Source organism: Camelina sativa, chromosome 9 (genome assembly GCF_000633955.1).
Source record: "Camelina sativa cultivar DH55 chromosome 9, Cs, whole genome shotgun sequence".
NCBI classification, from domain to species: Eukaryota; Viridiplantae; Streptophyta; class Magnoliopsida; order Brassicales; family Brassicaceae; genus Camelina; species Camelina sativa.
In genome coordinates, this window is record NC_025693.1 from 27669256 (window position 1) to 27687417 (window position 18162).

The window sequence follows — 18162 nt, forward strand, 5'->3', positions numbered from 1 at the left end:
CACCACGAGCTAGCGAACAAAATCATTTTTTTTTGTTTTTTTTTTTGGTTTGTTAAAAATGATCAGTATAAAGTTTGGTAGTGTTATACTTTTTTCTACATTGTTTTGATATGTGTGATTGGCATTACGGATTTTGTAATGTTTATATTGATCGATTAGTGTTACCAAATACCAATGTCAGTGTGACTACATTGAGCGTCAAGTTTTTGCTATGTTTTACTATGTCGTATATATATGGTTATGAAGTTTCACTTTCAATATAGAGTTTAAATGCAGAATTAAAATTGTCAGATTTCCTCATTCGTGGACCAAAATATATAGTTCTATGGAAAATATCATCATTGGTTGTAGCAGATACCTCATAATTAATTGAGGATGGCTGTAAATTCTGACTATTAGATTTGAACATTCATCACAACTGTCCATTTATTGAATTAAAATAGTACCAATTATGAAGAAGAATTAAGCAAAAAAAAAAATTTAGAGGTGGTGATGAATTTACAAGATGGGACCATAAATTAAAATGCCGATTTAATGGTCTTCATTAATCGCCCCACGTGCCTTCTTTTATTACTTTCGATACAACATACCATAGTATTTCACAATAATTATTTGATTCAGTTCCACAGTATTTTTTTCTTAGTTCCTTTCAAAAGTGTTTCTTGATTTTTATTTTTCATATACTACTACTTTGAATTGTGTAACAGACTAACAGTTGGTCCGATTCTCAGTTCCAGTTATTTTAACCATTTTCGTAATGCAGCATTTTTGGTTAAAGTGTATTTTCAAAAATATCTTTTTTCTATGTCATTTTTAAAAAATACTCTTTCATGTTATTCATTTTAAAATATTTGCACTCAGATTCTATTTTAAGCAATCTCATTTATATAAAAATTTATGGTTTGGATTATACAATCATATTTCAAGTTAAACTTAAATATCAATTTGGAAATAGTAAAAATAAGCAGCAACAAAACTCCCTGAAACCTAAACAATCATAACACTATTCATATAGGGTGTAGTTAATTAACCCAAAAAAAAAAAGTGTTAAACACAAATAGATTGTATATACATATTATTTTTTATTTAGAACATGGGCCTAGGCACAACATTTGTAGGAGAAAAGACGATACACCAGAAGATAGAAATAGGCCCTGGCCCTTTATGGGAGAAACACAAATTTTGTGCAAGTGGCAATTAGGTTTAACGTAGAGGTACATATATATCTTATCAAAATGCACATATATTGGGGTTTTGTGTACATATGGTGGAAACGTGTTAAGATCAGTTTGTGGAATTCAGCATGTTTTGACATCTCTAAAGCACACATTTCTTACTTAAAACATATGACAGTCTTGTTAGGTTTAGTTTTTCTTGTTACGATTGTCTTGTTCGTTCATCTTTAATAATATCATAGGTGGTTGTTTAGGCCACGAACTACATAGACAGTAAAGCATAAATCGATTGGTTTTAAAAAGTAAAGTCTAACCTATATGGTCGGGAAGAGCCAATCCGAATGAAATAGAGTGCGAATATGATTTGGATTTCTTCTGTTAATTAACATTGACACTAAACATTAATAAAAACGAAATAAAACGACGACAAGCAACAAGAACAGCGGCGAGCGAAGTGGGAGCGTGAAGCATGCAAACCGACTCATCATGTTCTTTGTCCGTTTCAACTACGTAGGCTCGCCATTTGGCAAACACTCTCGAAGAATATATTTATGACAAAATTATAATATTTTTTTAGAAATGATTAAAGGACGACTTAATTAAAAGTAAGAAGAAACTGCGATTATCACATTGTCATATAATCGACAATTTTAAAGTCAACCTAATTAAATACCACTAGTAGTCAACTTTTTTCCCCTTCCTTCAATTATAGGTAAGACAAAATTTTCATATCGAACCTTTCCACGTGATATCACGATCCTTCGAAAAGACATACCTTAAACAGTTAAAACTCGAAAGACTTTTTTAAAAATAGACGAAATTTTAGTGTAATATGCACACTTTTTCAAATATGTTTAACTCGTGTAATAATGGTGTTATCATTAAGATAGTAATCTCGTCAATAAAGCATAGACAAAGTCTTATGCGATTCATAAAATGTTTCATAATGAGTATGTATCAACAGTTAATTCCCATAATGAAATGAAGTTTAGAAAAATAAAAAAGAAAACATTGACATATATAGCCTCTCTTTTTTTCTTTGTCAACCATTGATTGACAGAGCCTTTTAGATAGTTATTTTTAGAGTAATCAAGATATATGGTGCATCACTTTTAGACGCAATTTCTACAAATGTATTGTAACAATTAGCTAGAATATAGTTTTTTTTTTTTAGCTAGAATATAGTTTCTTATAAGATGATCAAAAGTATCAAATTCTATATTGTGTACGTACATTACTTTAGTAGTAACTTTTCAATATTTTTTTGTTATTGGTGGTTAAGTTTTATATATATATCAAGACATTGTGTTGTTTTTATAGATACGCATTGTTTTATGAAAATCAAAACTCAACCACGACAATTCTGATTTGTTTGAGGAGATTTAAAATTAAAGTGGGATATATAAAAATTATCATTGGATGCATAGTCATCATCATTGTGCGGGACTCTTTGTGCATAATATATCTATACTTGGTCCCATGTACTAGAATGAATATTGATCATGTATCAAATCACTTGAATCGTCGTTTACCCAAAATAAAATTAGACCTAGAAGATTTGATTTAGTTTGTCATTCGGTAAATCGATATATCACGTCCACCGCGCTTTTGTTTTTTGTAACGAAGCTATAGATTTTGATGTTATTTACTATCTTTCAAAATATCTAATGTCGACGGATGAATATTATTTGAGGGTGTGAATCATTATAAATGAATGAGATAGTGATCAAAATAGGTCCATTTAGGAAAATGATATGTGATGATGAGGTCCTATGGGAAATGGAGAATTAAATATTTAAATTTGAATGGCTTGTGACTTCATCATTACCCTCAGTCTCTCCCTACGTACGCTTTCCAACTTGGTGGTCTCAATACCATTTCTATTAAAATTAAAAGAAAAAAATCCACTACGTTGTTAATTGGTGTTTTTGATGACTGATGATATGACGAAATTGTAAAGTTCATTATGCTTTGAGAGGATTGCATCAAACTCAAAGTTGGTTTGGTTTGCAAGAAGAAGCCAAAACAAAGTAAAATGTGGTTTGAACTATGAATGCATTAACTACTCTCGGATTTTTCTTCATTGATGTTTTCATTCAATGCATAGGAAAGAATAAGCCAACGAATCCAAAGAAAGAATCCTACAAGATTTACTCTCGCCCACTCACGCAATTAATGAAGCTGATTTTGAAAATGAAATTCCGGGGGAAAGTAACAATTTTGGAAAATAATAATCAGTTTTTTCACAACTGCAAAACATATTTACAACAAAAAAGAATTTCATTGTATATATTTTCGAAGGAATGTATGGAGTATGTTTCCGGTTTTTCAATAAAAGGACATCAACACCGGCCCAACCCTAAAGCAGGCAAAGCACCTGCTTTAGGCCACATCATATAGTAAAAATTTTAGTAATACATTTTTGAGAGATTAGGTAGGTCTGTTGGGTCTGTATCATACAATTATGTGCCAAGTAGTTTTTTTTTCTTTTTCTTTTGCTTTTTATTTATAGTTTTTGGTTTTTGTTTTTTTTACAAAAATTTGAATTAACTTCACTACAAGATATTATAATATTCAAACAAAACTAAAATTTTATACAAGAATATCAAAATTACTTCTTCTCCTTAATCTTTATTTTATTATAGTAATACATTATTACAAACTACTTTCGATTGTCTACAAGTATTTGTTATAATAAAAGTTAGAAAAAATAAATTTTAGATTGTTATTACATTTTTTCCATGTTTTTTTAATAATATTTTAGTATTGTAGTGAAAAAAATATTAGTTTTATATAATAAACAAAATTATTTTTCTATGCTTTAGGCCACCAAAATTCAAGGACCGGCCTTGTCAACACCAATCGAAAAGTAGGACTAAGATTATAAGTATGATTGGATTTTTAAGATAAGAACTAAAGTATGAAAGTGGTTGATGTTCTAGTTTATAACTAGGACTACGATTGTAACTAAAGTATGTTTTAGATTTTAAAAGCCAGAACTAGATCAAAACTACTTTCATTCAAGACCACAATAGGAATCTCTTTTTTTTTGTTTAGTTAGAAAAATACAAAAATCAAAAAAAAAAAACTTTGAAGTGACATTTTAAAGATCTTGATGAAAGGTAATAGCAGTTTTTAGTAATTTACTCAAAATTATTTTTAATATTTTCCATCAAAATAGCTTAACTAAATTAATAAAAATTAAGAGAAATACTCTAAAATAAAAAATATTTTATTCGTTAAATGTATTTGGGATACAAAAATTTATCTATGATAAACCAGCATTTGAGCCACCCTGTTGGTCAAACCATTAACGATGTAGGAAATCAAATATGTATTTGTAGTCATTTAGAGATTTAAAACATGTATTTGTAGTCATTTAGATATTTCTGAAGACGACAAACGAAAGATTTTTGTTTTCCGATAGTTATGAATATGTTGCTTAGCCTCTGACAAAAATGTAAAGACAAATAGAATCTCAAGTGTTTATAGTGTCGGCGGACAACATCTTAAATAGATACGAATAACATATCAAAATAAAATACATATAATTAATACATGGACGTAAAATTAACTCTCATATAGTTTAAAAAATTATTAAAATTTGTATTTTTAGTTATTAAGAGATTTAAGAAGACGACAAACGCAAGATCTATTCGGCAGATAGAAACGAAAAGAATCTCATCGGTAATGTCGGCGAATATCATCTTAATTGGATCAGAATTTTTAAAAAATAAAGTTGATTATAAATTTGGAGAGGTATTCAAAGCATTTCTCATACCAAAAACAATATTTTAAAATTTATGTGCATTGAATAAAAATAAAGAACATCTTATAATATTAAAGGATAGTATATTCTTAACTCATGGTAATTATGTTAATTAGTATGTGGTAATTCCTTACCTTTTATCATTCTTTCTTAGATTTATTTAAATATTACGTGGCAGTTATAGCTATTAGATATTAATTGGCTATTTTGTTAATTGTGGAATAATTCTTTTCAGAAAAGTTTTACACTATTTTTTTTGTTGTTGTTGCCAAAATAGCTATACTATTATCGACCTTTTAAAGTAATTTGATAAGTGTATTTTTTTGGCCAAAAGTATAATTTTTTTTTGCATTTAAAAATGCAGATACACCTCTTTCTTTTTTTTTTTTTTTTTTTTTTTAAAATTTATGGGAAAAGATNTACAGTATTTTATTGATAAAGAAGATTGTAAATATCGCTTTCCTCTATAAATACACTCAGACCTATACACTATTCTCTAATCATTACAGACTGTTTACAAACGAAGCAAAAAAAAAAAACCAACCAAACCAAGAAAGAAGAAGAAGAAGAAGATGGTGAAATTGGAGAACCCGAAGAAACCCGAAAACGTTTCGAACAAGAACATCCCCTTGTCCGATTTTGTCGTCAATCTGGATCAGTACGTTTTTTTTTTTCGCTTCACAAAAACCCCTTTAACGACATTGCAAGATCATAGGCTCAAAACAAATCGAAATCTCCGAGTATCACTCTTTTCTTATAATTTTTTTTTCTTTTTTTAAAAATATTATAGCGGTGATCCAACGGCTTACGAAGAATACTGGAGGAAGATGGGTGACAGGTGTACGGTGACGATACGTGGTTGTGATCTTATGAGTTACTTCAGCGATATGACCAACTTGTGTTGGTTCCTTGAACCAGAGCTTGAGGATGCGATCAAGAACTTGCACGGTGCTGTCGGTAACGCTGCGACTGAGGACAGATACATCGTGGTCGGGACAGGTTCAACGCAGCTTTGTCAAGCTGCCATCCACGCACTATCTTCACTCGCTGGGACCAATCCTGTCAGCGTCGTCGCCGCCGCTCCTTTTTACTCCGTAAGTCCCCACCACTAAACTAAACTCATCCTCGTATCTTTTTTCCTATTTTGTTTTAATAATTAATCTCCGTTGACAATATAATTAACTTTTTAAACACCTTTGGTCGGTTTTTTTTTTATATGCAACTAACAAAACAAATATCAAGTGAATCTTGTTTTATACTATTATACAATAGATATAGTGCTTGATCTTCTTGACTAACTAATGAACCGATTTTTTAGTTAGACAAACCAGAACTCTGATTAATTAATTTAATTTAAGTAGAATTTTGGATCAAGTCCAGATCTATATTATCCTTGGTCTCTTTTTTTCATAAATTAAAATTTTCAAGTTTTCTTTCATTTGGATTAATGAACTAATTTTTTTTTAAAACAGAATATTAACGATTTTTTTAAAAAATATTTTCTTGGTGTTGCTTTTGATTAATCTTTCAAAACTGCCTAACTAAATGTAAACCCGACAAAGAAGCAAATAATGTATTTTTTTCACTTATATGGGATGTCATACGTTACTTAAATGAAATAACCATTAAAAAAAAATGGTAAAGAAGTATCTTCCTCTTTGGTCTTACATAAATCTTTAGAGAAGCTTCATTAGGTCTTTTTAATATGGTTTTATTATAGTTTGATCCTAAAATCGTAAGTCGTTTTCAAAAAATAAAGTTGATATAATGTATAGATTTAGTGGGCGTCGTCTGTAAAAAGCAAGATTGGAGATCTAAAAGACATAGTGACAGACATGTTTCTCGAACATAACACAACACATCCACCAATTTTTTTTTCTTTTTTCTTTTTGGTTTAACGTACAAAAACCCTTTCTTTTCTTACACATACTCCTCCTACATGTGTTGTAGATTCATGTGCAAAGACATCAGTAACATGCTCATGTCCCCACTATTAATTTTTTTTTTTGCTTTTACCAAAAACCATTCTTCTCTTTTTTAATAATTCATTCTTGAGAATGTAAAATCTTTTTTATATTTTTGCACATAGACGTATGTGGAGGAGACGACATATGTTCGTTCCGGTATGTACAATTGGGAAGGAGACGCATGGAGTTTCGACAAAAAAGGTCCCTATATCGAGCTAGTGACGTCCCCCAATAACCCTGACGGAACCATCAGAGAGACAGTGGTGAACCGTCCAGACGACGACGAAGCCAAGGTGATCCATGACTTTGCCTACTACTGGCCCCACTACACTCCCATCACTCGCCGTCAAGACCATGACATCATGCTCTTCACTTTCTCTAAGATCACAGGCCACGCGGGGTCCCGCATCGGGTAAGATATTTATTCAAAACATGCTTACAAGTAAAAAAACTATATAGTATAAAAGATTAATTTATTTACTTTTGTTGGATGATATAATGAAGGTGGGCATTGGTGAAAGACAAGGAGGTGGCTAAGAAGATGGTTGGGTATATAATAGTGAACTCGATTGGTGTGTCTAAGGAGTCACAGGTTCGAACCGCTAAGATACTCAATGTTCTAAAGGAGACTTGTAAGAGCGAGTCGGAGTCTGAGAATTTCTTCAAGTATGGTCGTGAGATGATGAAGGATCGGTGGGAGAAGCTACGTGAAGTGGTGAAAGAGAGCGATGCTTTCACTCTTCCCAAGTACCCTGAAGCATTTTGCAACTACTTTGGAAAATCACTCGAATCTTACCCTGGTAAATTACTACTACTAGTACTATTTATTTAACTAAATGACAAAATGTTTTGTAACGGTTGGATATAAATGAATACGACGTAACGGTCGATGTGTTTTTAAATACAGCGTTTGCGTGGTTGGGGACAAAGGAAGAGACGGATCTGGCAAGTGAATTGAGGAGACACAAGGTATTGTGCAGAGCAGGAGAACGTTGTGGATCTGACAAGAAGCATGTCCGAGTCAGCATGCTTAGTCGTGAAGATGATTTCAACGCCTTTCTCGAGAGACTCGCCAACATGAAAGCTCATTAAAAGCATTGACCTCTAGATCATCATAAGCGCTTATAACGCCTTACTATAATTAAGATGACTTTTCTAGTTTTTAGCTTTCATCCTAAAGTTTATCTATAAATAAATATATGTAGAACCAAAGAGGTAGAACTCTGAACTCCTCTCTTTATCTTTATGGCCTTTTAGCCCCTTTCTAAATGTATGTGAAATATCAAGGTGAAACTGTTCTAGTTCTTAGACTTTAACACGACCTGTTCCACGAGATAAGTTTTTTCTTTTTGGATAAATCTTAGATTTGTTTATCTTGAAGCATTTATGGGTTCATGTCCAAATTTATATGGATATAATTCGTAAATTGTCCCCGTAGTAGGATCCATCACGCAAAGATTAAAACACTGTGTAAGAAACCAACTTCTACATTGATAAATCAACTCATATATATATGTATGGCTTACATCGAAAGCATCAAGCATGACTAGTATTACAAATAACCAGTGTGGTCCGTAGTGAACTTAAAACCGTTTTCATGCTGATATATATATTTTTTTAAAAATCAAAATTTGATGATATTAGTTCTATAAAATTTATAGAATTATACCAAATATTTTCGAAGTGTCTTTAATGAAGACATAAGTAAAACAATAAAGAAAAACTAAGCATAACATAAAACGATATAAAAGATTGACAAAAAGAGAGATTATAAATTCAAAGTAGATTACATTATATGCAACTCCAATAGTCCATGTGAGCATTAGTCATTTAGTAATTGACAATTCTTTTTATAATGTAGTTTCTGTTCCTTGCCTTAATTCATTTTTTGGTTTAAATATCACAAACCTAAAAAATGTGGCTCGTTTAGGTTTTTGTAATTCCTGCACAAGTTTGGTGTTGTACTTTCTATTATTTTAACTATATCAGATTTAGAAGATTTTTAGTCAATGTAAAACCTTTTACAAGAATTGGAAGAAAAAAAAAAGGTATTTAGAAATACCTCAAATGTGGACAAAGTATATATATATTTTTTAACCATTGGGCCACAACAGGCCAGTCCATCAACTTCTTTTTCTCATCATCTTCTTCCTCTGCCCGGACTTGAACTCATGAGGTGAAGAGTACTTTGGTATCCCTCAAACCAAATGAGCTAACAAATCCAGGCGCTGTTCAATCAGCTTTCTAACTATAAGTAGTTAAGTACTTTTGTATCCCGTTTATGAGTCAACGCAAAATTTTCTTATAGGCCCAAATAACTCTTAAAAGGCTTCTGCACATATATAAGAACATTGAGCCCATATAACCCTATAATTTTATTTTTATTACAAAGTGGTCCTTATTTGAAATTTTATATTACAATTATATCGTCATCGTTAACTGAGAACTCGAATTCTACACAGTCGGAGATAACAGTAGAAGCGATTCAGGCGATGAAAGCTTTTCTAAATCCCGAATCTTCCTTCTCTCTATCGTCGATCTCTTCTTCACAGATCAACAACAGGTCTCTAAACTTCAACGGACTGAGTTCTTCATGTCTCCGTTTTCCTTTAACCGATTACGGCGGCCGTACACGGGGGCGGAAGGTCAATGGTGGGTTGAGTATAAAGGCAGTGTTGGACTCCGCAATGATGGAGCAGTTGGGACTTAAAGAATCTGATATTAAGAATCCGGCGTTATCTTCCACTTATCGGAGATCAGCGATTCCGAAGCCGAACCCTACAGTTCTTGATGCTCAAGCTAGGGTTTGTACTGGGCCTACTCAGACTAGACCCCTTAGTGAAGAACAGGCTTTTAAGGTGTTTGATACTATATTAAGATCAGGTAAGCATTTTCATTCAAAAATTTGACTTAATCGATTCGTGAATCCATGTTTGCCTTTGTTTAGCTCCAAGCTTAAGCATTTGAAAGTTTCAAGCTTTATATCTTCAGCTTGTTTGATTTTGGTGTTACAATTGTGTGGCTTTGTTAGAATTTGGGATTAGATGTGAAAAAGACAAGTGAACATGATTTGCATAAGGTTTTTGGTTCTTTTTAGCAACTTTGTTGTGATTGGCTCTATCGAGTTCTTGGGCCTTATTACTCTTGTCTCACTGGGATGCAGCTAGAGGGGAACTAAAAGATGAAGAACCTGTTTCAAAGGCGCAACTTGGGGCTTTTTTTGCTGGTATGACAATCCGTGCTAATGCATTTCCGGAGGAAACTCAATGGAGCGAAGGGGAAAAGCGGGCAATGGATGTGTTTTGGCCACTCCTGGTTAGGGCACTACCTCCTGATGTGCTCTTTATTGCTGATCCTGAAGGCTCTCTTTTGGGTACGGGAGCTTCGGTTGGACCAACTTTTGTTGGTAATGAAACTCGTGAGATGAGATTGGTTGGTGCGCTAAGAGAGATTTTGGCTGGAGGTCACTTGGGTTATGAGGAGGTTAAGGGTGTTTTAAGAGACGTTCTCCCGCTTGAAACGGATGGTAGCTTAAACTCGGGAGTAAGTGAGTCATTGCTTTCGGCGTTTTTGATTGGCCAGCGCATGAACAGAGAAACAGATCGAGAGCTTAAAGCCTATTGCCTTGCATTCGATGACGAACATGGTAAAAAATCTCGTTTAGAATAGAGGATTAAATGATTATTTCACATGGATACTATGTTCTGACTTGAATTAAGTATCTTCAACTAATTTCAGGGGCTCCTCCAGTTGCTAATGTCAAATCCTTAACCCATTATGGCGAGCCTTATGATGGGAATACTCGATTCTTTCGAAGCACTCTGTTTGTGGCTACAGTTAGATCCTGCTATGGTGAATCTTCACTACTCCATGGTGTGGAATGGATGCCTCCAAAAGTACGAATAACAATAATGATCAATTTTTTTCAGCATTACATTTCTTATAGATGATGATGCTTTTAAGGAAATAATTTAGATTTCTTTTAATTAATTTTCTAACTCTTGTTATGTTCTTCAGGCGGGTGTAACTGAGGAACAAATGCTGAAGTTTATGGGAGCAAATACAAGCTTGTCTGTTCAGCAGGCAAAAGAACTCATCGAGGTGCCTACCATAATTTAAACTAATGTCCTACAGGTTTTCTCTATTTTTATTCTATGTCTGTCTTTCGCCGGCAAGCCTATATTAATGATTTATGCGCTCTATAATATCCTGTTTGATTCTTCCAGGACGAGAAGGCTGGATTTGCATATCTCAGTCTACGGGAAGCTCGGCCGTCTTTGTATGAAATCTGAGAACCATCTGTTTGACCCATTCCTTGTTTTTTCTTAGATCTTGGGCTATGCTAATGCATACAACCATTTCCTCCTTCCATAAACAGTATTGTGGTGAAGAAAATATCTGGGCTTGTTGATAATTTTCTTTGATATTTGCAGATATTCGCTAATTGAAATGAGGGAGCATATAAAGAAGCGCCCTCCTCTGGCAACAACGGAAAAAGTTCAACAATTTGTGAGGGTAAGGGATCTATCACAGGTCACTGCATTTTATGCTCCATGCTTTTAGATTTGAATTGCTCGAGACGTTTAATAGCTCGTGATGACTAGGACAAGTTTTAGGAGAAATAAAACATGGAGGGCTTGAGAGAAGGTGTCTGTATGCAGATATGTGATGGACTGTTTCTCACTGCAGGCGACAGGAAAGGAATCAATTGTGGCTGGGTTTTACCACGAAGGCTACGAAGAACCTCTCTTAATGCTTATGAGACGAAGAGGTGTCCATGCTGGTTTGGTTGTTAAGGTTGACTCTGTCTTTTGCCACAAATATATACTAATGCCTTACCAGCTGTTACGCACTTGGAACTTAGAATTAGAACCTGAATTCTGTTTAGAACTCGTCCTACTAGTTTCCATTTGAAGTTTAAAACTCTTAACAGAAAACTTATAAGGGAAATTATAAGATTTCTAACGGTAATGCAGGGCGAGGAGGGGGCTCTCTCAATGACAACACGGGTGCGAGCAGCAAGTGTATCAAAAGGGTTCCCAGTTAATTACTGTTCTGGGTTTCGTTCATCGAGTTCAGACACAGCTCTAGAAGCTGACGGTAAGGATAACTAAATTAACTTTCCTAGTTTCAACTAGGCTCTATTGCTTGAATCTTATATGAACCCAGGCGCAAATTTGTGTTGTGGTAAACCGGCTTTTAGGTGGTAAGACTCCATAGGCTAATAAACTACCAGCTAACTTCATATTTGGTTGGCATGCAGTTTTGATCTACTATTTGCCTTGGTGATCTTAGTGTTTTGGTGGAATGGCCTTTCTAAAGTGCTTTCCAGTATAACACTAGAGCTGTCGTTTGTTTAGATTGGTCCTTATTCGAATAGATATGAAAGTAATCTGCCTTGTGACGTGGTGCTAGTATTAATCTTGTTGTACATCGGTATAGTTTCAGCTCCTAAAACTTATGGCTAAAAATACTTCTGGAATTGTAGGGGTGTCGCGTCAGAGTTTCAATCTTGAGGTGGATGCGAGAAACTATGGGTTTGAACCAACAGAGACTCCACGAACTGATCGTTCGGTAAAACCTCTAAAAACACGTTTCTTTCACACTGTTGGGGGGAATGGTTGGAAATAAAGGGGAAAACTTTAGTCATACTTTTGTTGAATGAACAGGTGTCAAAGAACATAGAGCTGGGGTTGGCAGCGCTTCGTGGTGAGAAAGGTGCGGCTTATGATAGAATTGTCCTAAATGCCGGGATTGTGGATCATTTGCTCGGAAGTGAAGGTGCAGAAGATGTAGCTGTAGCAATGGAGAGAGCAAAAGAAGCTATTGACAGTGGGAAGGCTCTAAAGAAACTTTTGAATTACATAGAGATCTCACGCAAGATGAAGTAGTTACAACAATGCCGAGAGTCTGACAAATCATACACGGAATAGAGAAAAAAAGCACACACCTTTCTGATTCTTTTTTGTTTTTGTATTGTGTATTATTGAAAACTGAGAGTGTTTTTAACAGAGTGGGACACACAACACAATGCTTTGTGGGGCTTTTCTATGGAGGGCTAGTAAAATTGTACAGAGTCTGGAGAACAAAAGTTTGTTATTTGTATTTGTATTTGTATTTGTATTTGTATGTGTATTTGTATTTGTATTTGTATTTGTATTTGTGTTCTTTAAGCCTCTTGCGCATTCATGATTCTTACTGATTTAGTCCCCATCAAAGATTCGGATGGTGACACTCTTTGTCTTGAGGACAATGAGAAAGAAACAAAAGCGTCTGTGTCTGGAGAAGAACATTGTGAATCGAAAACGCAAGGGACGTGCGACGTTTCTACTTTCTATAGGTTGGAGTTGCAAAAATATTCACAAACTGTATTCAAGAAAATAAAAACAGAGTCCATACAATTTGTCTCTACTTTCTAAAAAAAAATTGATTTTGTAGCAAAAAGCTACAAAAGTGACTTTTGGATATTGATAATATAATCTGTTTTTGCATATTCCAGTGGCTCAGCTGCTTCGTCTTATGCCACATGATCTGATCAGACGAGTGTCCAAATTCACGTCAGACACACAATCGTAATCTTGCCAAATTTTATATCATATAAAAGACTAATGCAATAAGTGCCCACAAGTCTTTCTTTGCTGTGCTCTAGTGACACCTTTGGGGGTAACGAAACTAATCCGAAGGTGAGTCGTGGTGCTGATCGAGATTTCCAAATTCCCATAGTTGATCAAATTTCGTGTATTTTTTTTTTGTCTCGATTGCGAAAACCCATTTCAAAAGGCGTCGCCTTTTCTTTGATTTAGTTTGAGGTTGTTCTGTGGGGTTCACTCTCTACCTGGCTTTATGCTCGAATCTAGTGTGTTGGTGATGATTTTATTGGCGTTTTTTTTTTTTCACTGTTAATGTATTGGAATACGTTGATTGTAAAGTTCTGTAGTTATAGATTGGAGAAAAGTGAAATCTCTAGTAGTCTTATGATACGCTTAGGTCCATTGATGCCTCTTTAAACACAGCACTAATAAAGGGCTTAGCTTTACTTCACTGTTTGATTTACAAACTCGATTATGGCTCTTCTCGTGATGACTTCGTCAAAGTATTATTATACACCTGCTTATATTGTTTGTAGAGAGAAAGTGTGGAATTATTTTGCTTTTAGCTTGAGAAGTGAATCCTGGAGATGTCTCTCAAGGCATTAGACTACGATTCCCTGAATGAAAACGTGAAGAATTGTCAGTATGCAGTCAGAGGTGAACTCTATCTCCGTGCTTCTGAGCTTCAAAAAGAAGGCAAAAAGGTAACAACTTTGTCATGTGTTGAGCTTCATTTGTTGTTATTAAACCTGAGATATGGGCAGTGTCTTGGTTTCTTAACTTGTTTGATTGTCACATATTACAGATTATTTTCACAAATGTTGGAAACCCTCATGCTTTAGGACAGAAGCCTCTGACATTTCCTCGTCAGGTATATATTCAATTCTCATGTTTTCTGAAGTTATATCTTGTTTAAAATCTATAGAATAAGCCTAAACAGTTGGAAAACCAATGCAGGTGGTTGCTCTATGCCAAGCACCATTTCTGCTAGACGACCCAAACGTTGGGATGATATTCCCAGCAGATGCTATTGCAAGAGCTAAGCATTATCTTTCCTTGACTTCTGGTGGTCTTGGTATGTCTTTCTTAGACAACTCAGATCATGTGGTTCTATATTGGCTTAGGTTGTACAAATAATAACGAATTTTGCTTTATCTTTGATCAGGTGCTTACAGTGACTCAAGAGGTCTCCCGGGAGTTCGGAAGGAAGTTGCTGAGTTCATTGAACGGCGTGATGGATATCCAAGGTGATTGCATCATGTTGGTTATTTATGCAATGAAATAGATTTGTTGTAAGGAAAACTCCTCTGAGGCCTTTTGGTTCTTATCTTCAAATTACAGCGACCCAGAACTTATATTTCTAACTGATGGAGCTAGCAAAGGTGTGATGCAAATATTGAATTGTGTCATACGCGGTCAGAAAGACGGAGTAATGAAATCTTAACTCGCTTGTTCCTTTATCTAAAGTTTTTGTACATGGATGTAGAGCCATTTCGTTTGGTTTTATCATGAATTAGTTCATATCAATTTGGCTTTAAAACTGCCCCTAGTAAAGGTTTAGTCTAGTGAGATGGCAAATGGTATAGGTTTATAAGCATCTGTGGGTCACAAGTTTTCTTGGTTGGCAGATTCTGGTTCCAGTACCACAGTATCCACTCTACTCGGCTACTATATCTCTATTAGGTGGTACTCTTGTTCCTTACTATCTTGAAGAGTCTGAAAACTGGGGACTTGATGTTAACAACCTTCGCCAATCTGTTGCTCAGGCTCGTTCTCAAGGAATAACAGTTAGTATTCTCCCACTCTTCTTCTCGAATCTATTGATACAATGGATTTTTGTAATGAAATCTTACTTCTCACCGCTCTAATATATGTCTCTCGTATGGGTAATGCAGGTAAGGGCAATGGTGATCATTAACCCCGGAAACCCAACTGGCCAGTGTCTTAGCGAAGCTAACTTAAGAGAGATATTGAGGTTCTGTTGTAATGAGAGATTGGTTCTTCTTGGAGACGAAGTGTATCAGCAGAACATATACCAAGATGAGCGTCCCTTTATCAGTTCCAAGAAGGTATTAACTTTGTCTTTCATTGGTATCTTTAACTCCTTAGCTCCGACTCGATTAGCCTGTCCATGTTCTTTGGTATCATGAATGTTGTAAAGGTTTTGATGGATATGGGAGCACCGATCAGCAAGGAAGTCCAGCTCATATCTTTCCACACCGTTTCTAAAGGATACTGGGGTGAATGTGGGCAACGAGGTGGTTACTTTGAGATGACAAATATCCCTCCCAGGGTTTGTACCTGACCTTTCTTTTTAACCCATGGTTTTGGTAAATTAGGAAGAGTTTTTAAATGTCTGGTAATGCAGACTGTTGAGGAGATATACAAGGTTGCCTCTATAGCTCTCAGTCCCAACGTCTCTGCTCAGATATTTGTAAGCTAGCACTTATACTTTTTAGCAACTGCTGGTTAAAGAATGTTTTCCCCGCTAAACTCTTGTCTTGTGCAGATGGGTTTAATGGTTAGCCCACCAAAGCCTGGAGACATTTCTTATGACCAATTCGTTCGTGAAAGGTAAATATAGTTAGTTTATATGTTCTACTCATATCTCTATAAAATCACCGCTTTGATGAAGTATCAAGATCTCATAACTTCATTTGGAACTTTATTAACAGCAAGGGAATACTAGAATCACTTAGAAGAAGAGCAAGAATGATGACTGATGGATTCAACAGCTGCAAAAACGTAGTCTGTAATTTCACAGAAGGTGCTATGTATTCGTTTCCTCAAATAAAGTTGCCGCCGAAAGCAATCCAAGCAGCCAAACAAGCAGGAAAAGTCCCAGACGTTTTCTACTGCCTTAAGCTCTTAGAAGCCACAGGAATCTCCACAGTTCCAGGCTCTGGATTTGGACAAAAAGAAGGGTGAAAAAAACCTCTTGTTGTGACTTAAAAAAAAGCATTTCAATGTTCTTGTAAAACCTCTTTGTGATGAGCTCATTTTGTTTTGGTTTTTGTTACCAGGGTGTTTCATCTGAGGACAACAATCCTGCCAGCAGAAGAAGAAATGCCAGAGATTATGGACAGTTTCAAAAAGTTCAATGATGAGTTCATGTCTCAGTACGGTGTTGGTTACTCCAGAATGTGAAAACAAAAAGGACTCTCAGAGATCACTTGGTTCTTCTTCGTCTTTCACGACACTATTATTGTCTATTTCACACTCTTAAAAAGCTATACCACACTGGTCCCTACTCTGTGTAAAACTCTTCTTGTTGTGAGCTCTTTAAAAAACCTTTGTATCTATATATAATGTAACAGAGCCACAAACATTGATTACTAAACAAAAACACATCTCAGTTTCATCTCTATGATACGGTAAATGATTTATTTAATTATTAGTTGGACACTGTACAACAATTATCATATTAGAAAACTTAGGAATATATAATGAACATGATAATGGTTTACGTTAATATTTCATACATAACATTTTTTTGTTTTGTTTTAAAGGAGATATAATTAAATAAGTTTAGCACTTATCTTATCGTGAGTAAATAAATTTGTAGGTGAGTAATAAAAACATAAGTATTTCTTCTTTGCCTTCTCCTTTTTGGAATTTTCTTCTCTAAGCTTCAAATCACAGAGAAGAAGAATAGAGAGAAAACAACCCTAAAGCGTATAAACTCTCTCTTTCTTTCTCCTTTTCCGAGAAGAAAAAGAAAAAAGAAATTGTACTTTTTTTTTTTTTTCCGGAGAAAACAACCTTTCCCGCTTAAAAGTTTTTTTCCTTTTTACCTCTTTAAAGATAATTTTTTTTTCTTTTCTTATATATTCAGTTGAATATTCAACAACCCTATTTCTTATTTCTTCGTATAGGTCTATCTCTCTCTTGTTGGATTTTCTAGGATCTCTCAAAGTCATGGAGTTTCCTGAAAAGTCTCTTAAAGCGACGATCCCGGTGAAAGCTCCGGTGATGAGTTCATCAAAGCCAGAGAAAGAAGAAAGAAAAGAAGATGGTAAAGAAGACAACAAAGAAGAAGGATGCACCACTCCAATGGGGAAAGAACATAGAATTCCGCCGCAACTCGAGTGTCCTCCAGCGCCTCGACGAGGTACCTACCGGGGAAGGATTGAGAAACGCCGAGAAAAATCTGCCGGGCAAAGGAGTATATCTTTCAACGTTCAAGAGTTGGATACTTTCTTCGCAAGAATACATGTTGCAGACGATTCTTAATTGATACATGCATATTCTAGATTTCTAGCTATTGAGTTTAGTTAATTTCCTTTTATTAACTGAATAATTTGCAGGTTTTTGTTTTATTTTATTTTGACTATCTCATTAACGTAGGAATTTTTTCGTTTAATCTTTTACTTTCTTTGTAGTATATATATATATATATATATTTTGGTAAAACTAGATTTAATATAGAATAAAAAATAATGATGAAGAAGAACTAATTAGCCCAAATTGAAATTGGTGACCAATGATCATATTGTTTTGAACAGTTTTTTCTTTTTTTTTTTTGTGATGGATCATCAATCATGTGTGTGATATTAAAAATTGGCTAACAAAAAGTGACGAATTAAGTTCATAATTAGTGAAAGACCACAACTTAGCTTGACTCAGTTTATGTTTTGGTCAAGGATAAAGAGTCCGATTCG

General features: G+C 34.6%; 4 protein-coding genes across 4 annotated transcripts; all 4 read left to right on the top strand.

Moving 5' to 3' along the window:
- Positions 5446 to 8227, top strand: LOC104712605 (L-tryptophan--pyruvate aminotransferase 1-like). Its single transcript, XM_010429533.1, has 5 exons — positions 5446 to 5602; positions 5735 to 6038; positions 7034 to 7323; positions 7416 to 7711; positions 7819 to 8227. The coding sequence occupies exons 1-5, from the start codon at positions 5517 to 5519 to the stop codon at positions 8001 to 8003; spliced, it is 1161 nt and encodes a 386-aa protein (XP_010427835.1). The 5' UTR covers positions 5446 to 5516; the 3' UTR covers positions 8004 to 8227.
- LOC104712606 (anthranilate phosphoribosyltransferase-like) lies at positions 9334 to 13046 on the top strand. The gene is made up of 10 exons (XM_010429534.2): positions 9334 to 9794; positions 10075 to 10557; positions 10650 to 10807; positions 10929 to 11012; positions 11138 to 11190; positions 11345 to 11426; positions 11601 to 11708; positions 11888 to 12011; positions 12400 to 12485; positions 12581 to 13046. The coding sequence occupies exons 1-10, from the start codon at positions 9404 to 9406 to the stop codon at positions 12800 to 12802; spliced, it is 1791 nt and encodes a 596-aa protein (XP_010427836.1). The 5' UTR covers positions 9334 to 9403; the 3' UTR covers positions 12803 to 13046.
- On the top strand, positions 13439 to 16868 carry LOC104712607 (glutamate--glyoxylate aminotransferase 2). Its single transcript, XM_010429535.2, has 13 exons — positions 13439 to 13594; positions 14038 to 14205; positions 14307 to 14372; positions 14459 to 14576; positions 14667 to 14748; positions 14843 to 14930; positions 15130 to 15288; positions 15397 to 15570; positions 15663 to 15794; positions 15870 to 15935; positions 16011 to 16075; positions 16177 to 16425; positions 16525 to 16868. Exons 2-13 carry the CDS (start codon positions 14089 to 14091, stop codon positions 16646 to 16648), a joined length of 1440 nt encoding a protein of 479 aa, XP_010427837.1. The 5' UTR covers positions 13439 to 13594; positions 14038 to 14088; the 3' UTR covers positions 16649 to 16868.
- On the top strand, positions 17153 to 17842 carry LOC104712608 (cyclin-dependent protein kinase inhibitor SMR1-like). Its single transcript, XM_010429536.2, has one exon. It carries the CDS (start codon positions 17420 to 17422, stop codon positions 17732 to 17734), a length of 315 nt encoding a protein of 104 aa, XP_010427838.1. The 5' UTR covers positions 17153 to 17419; the 3' UTR covers positions 17735 to 17842.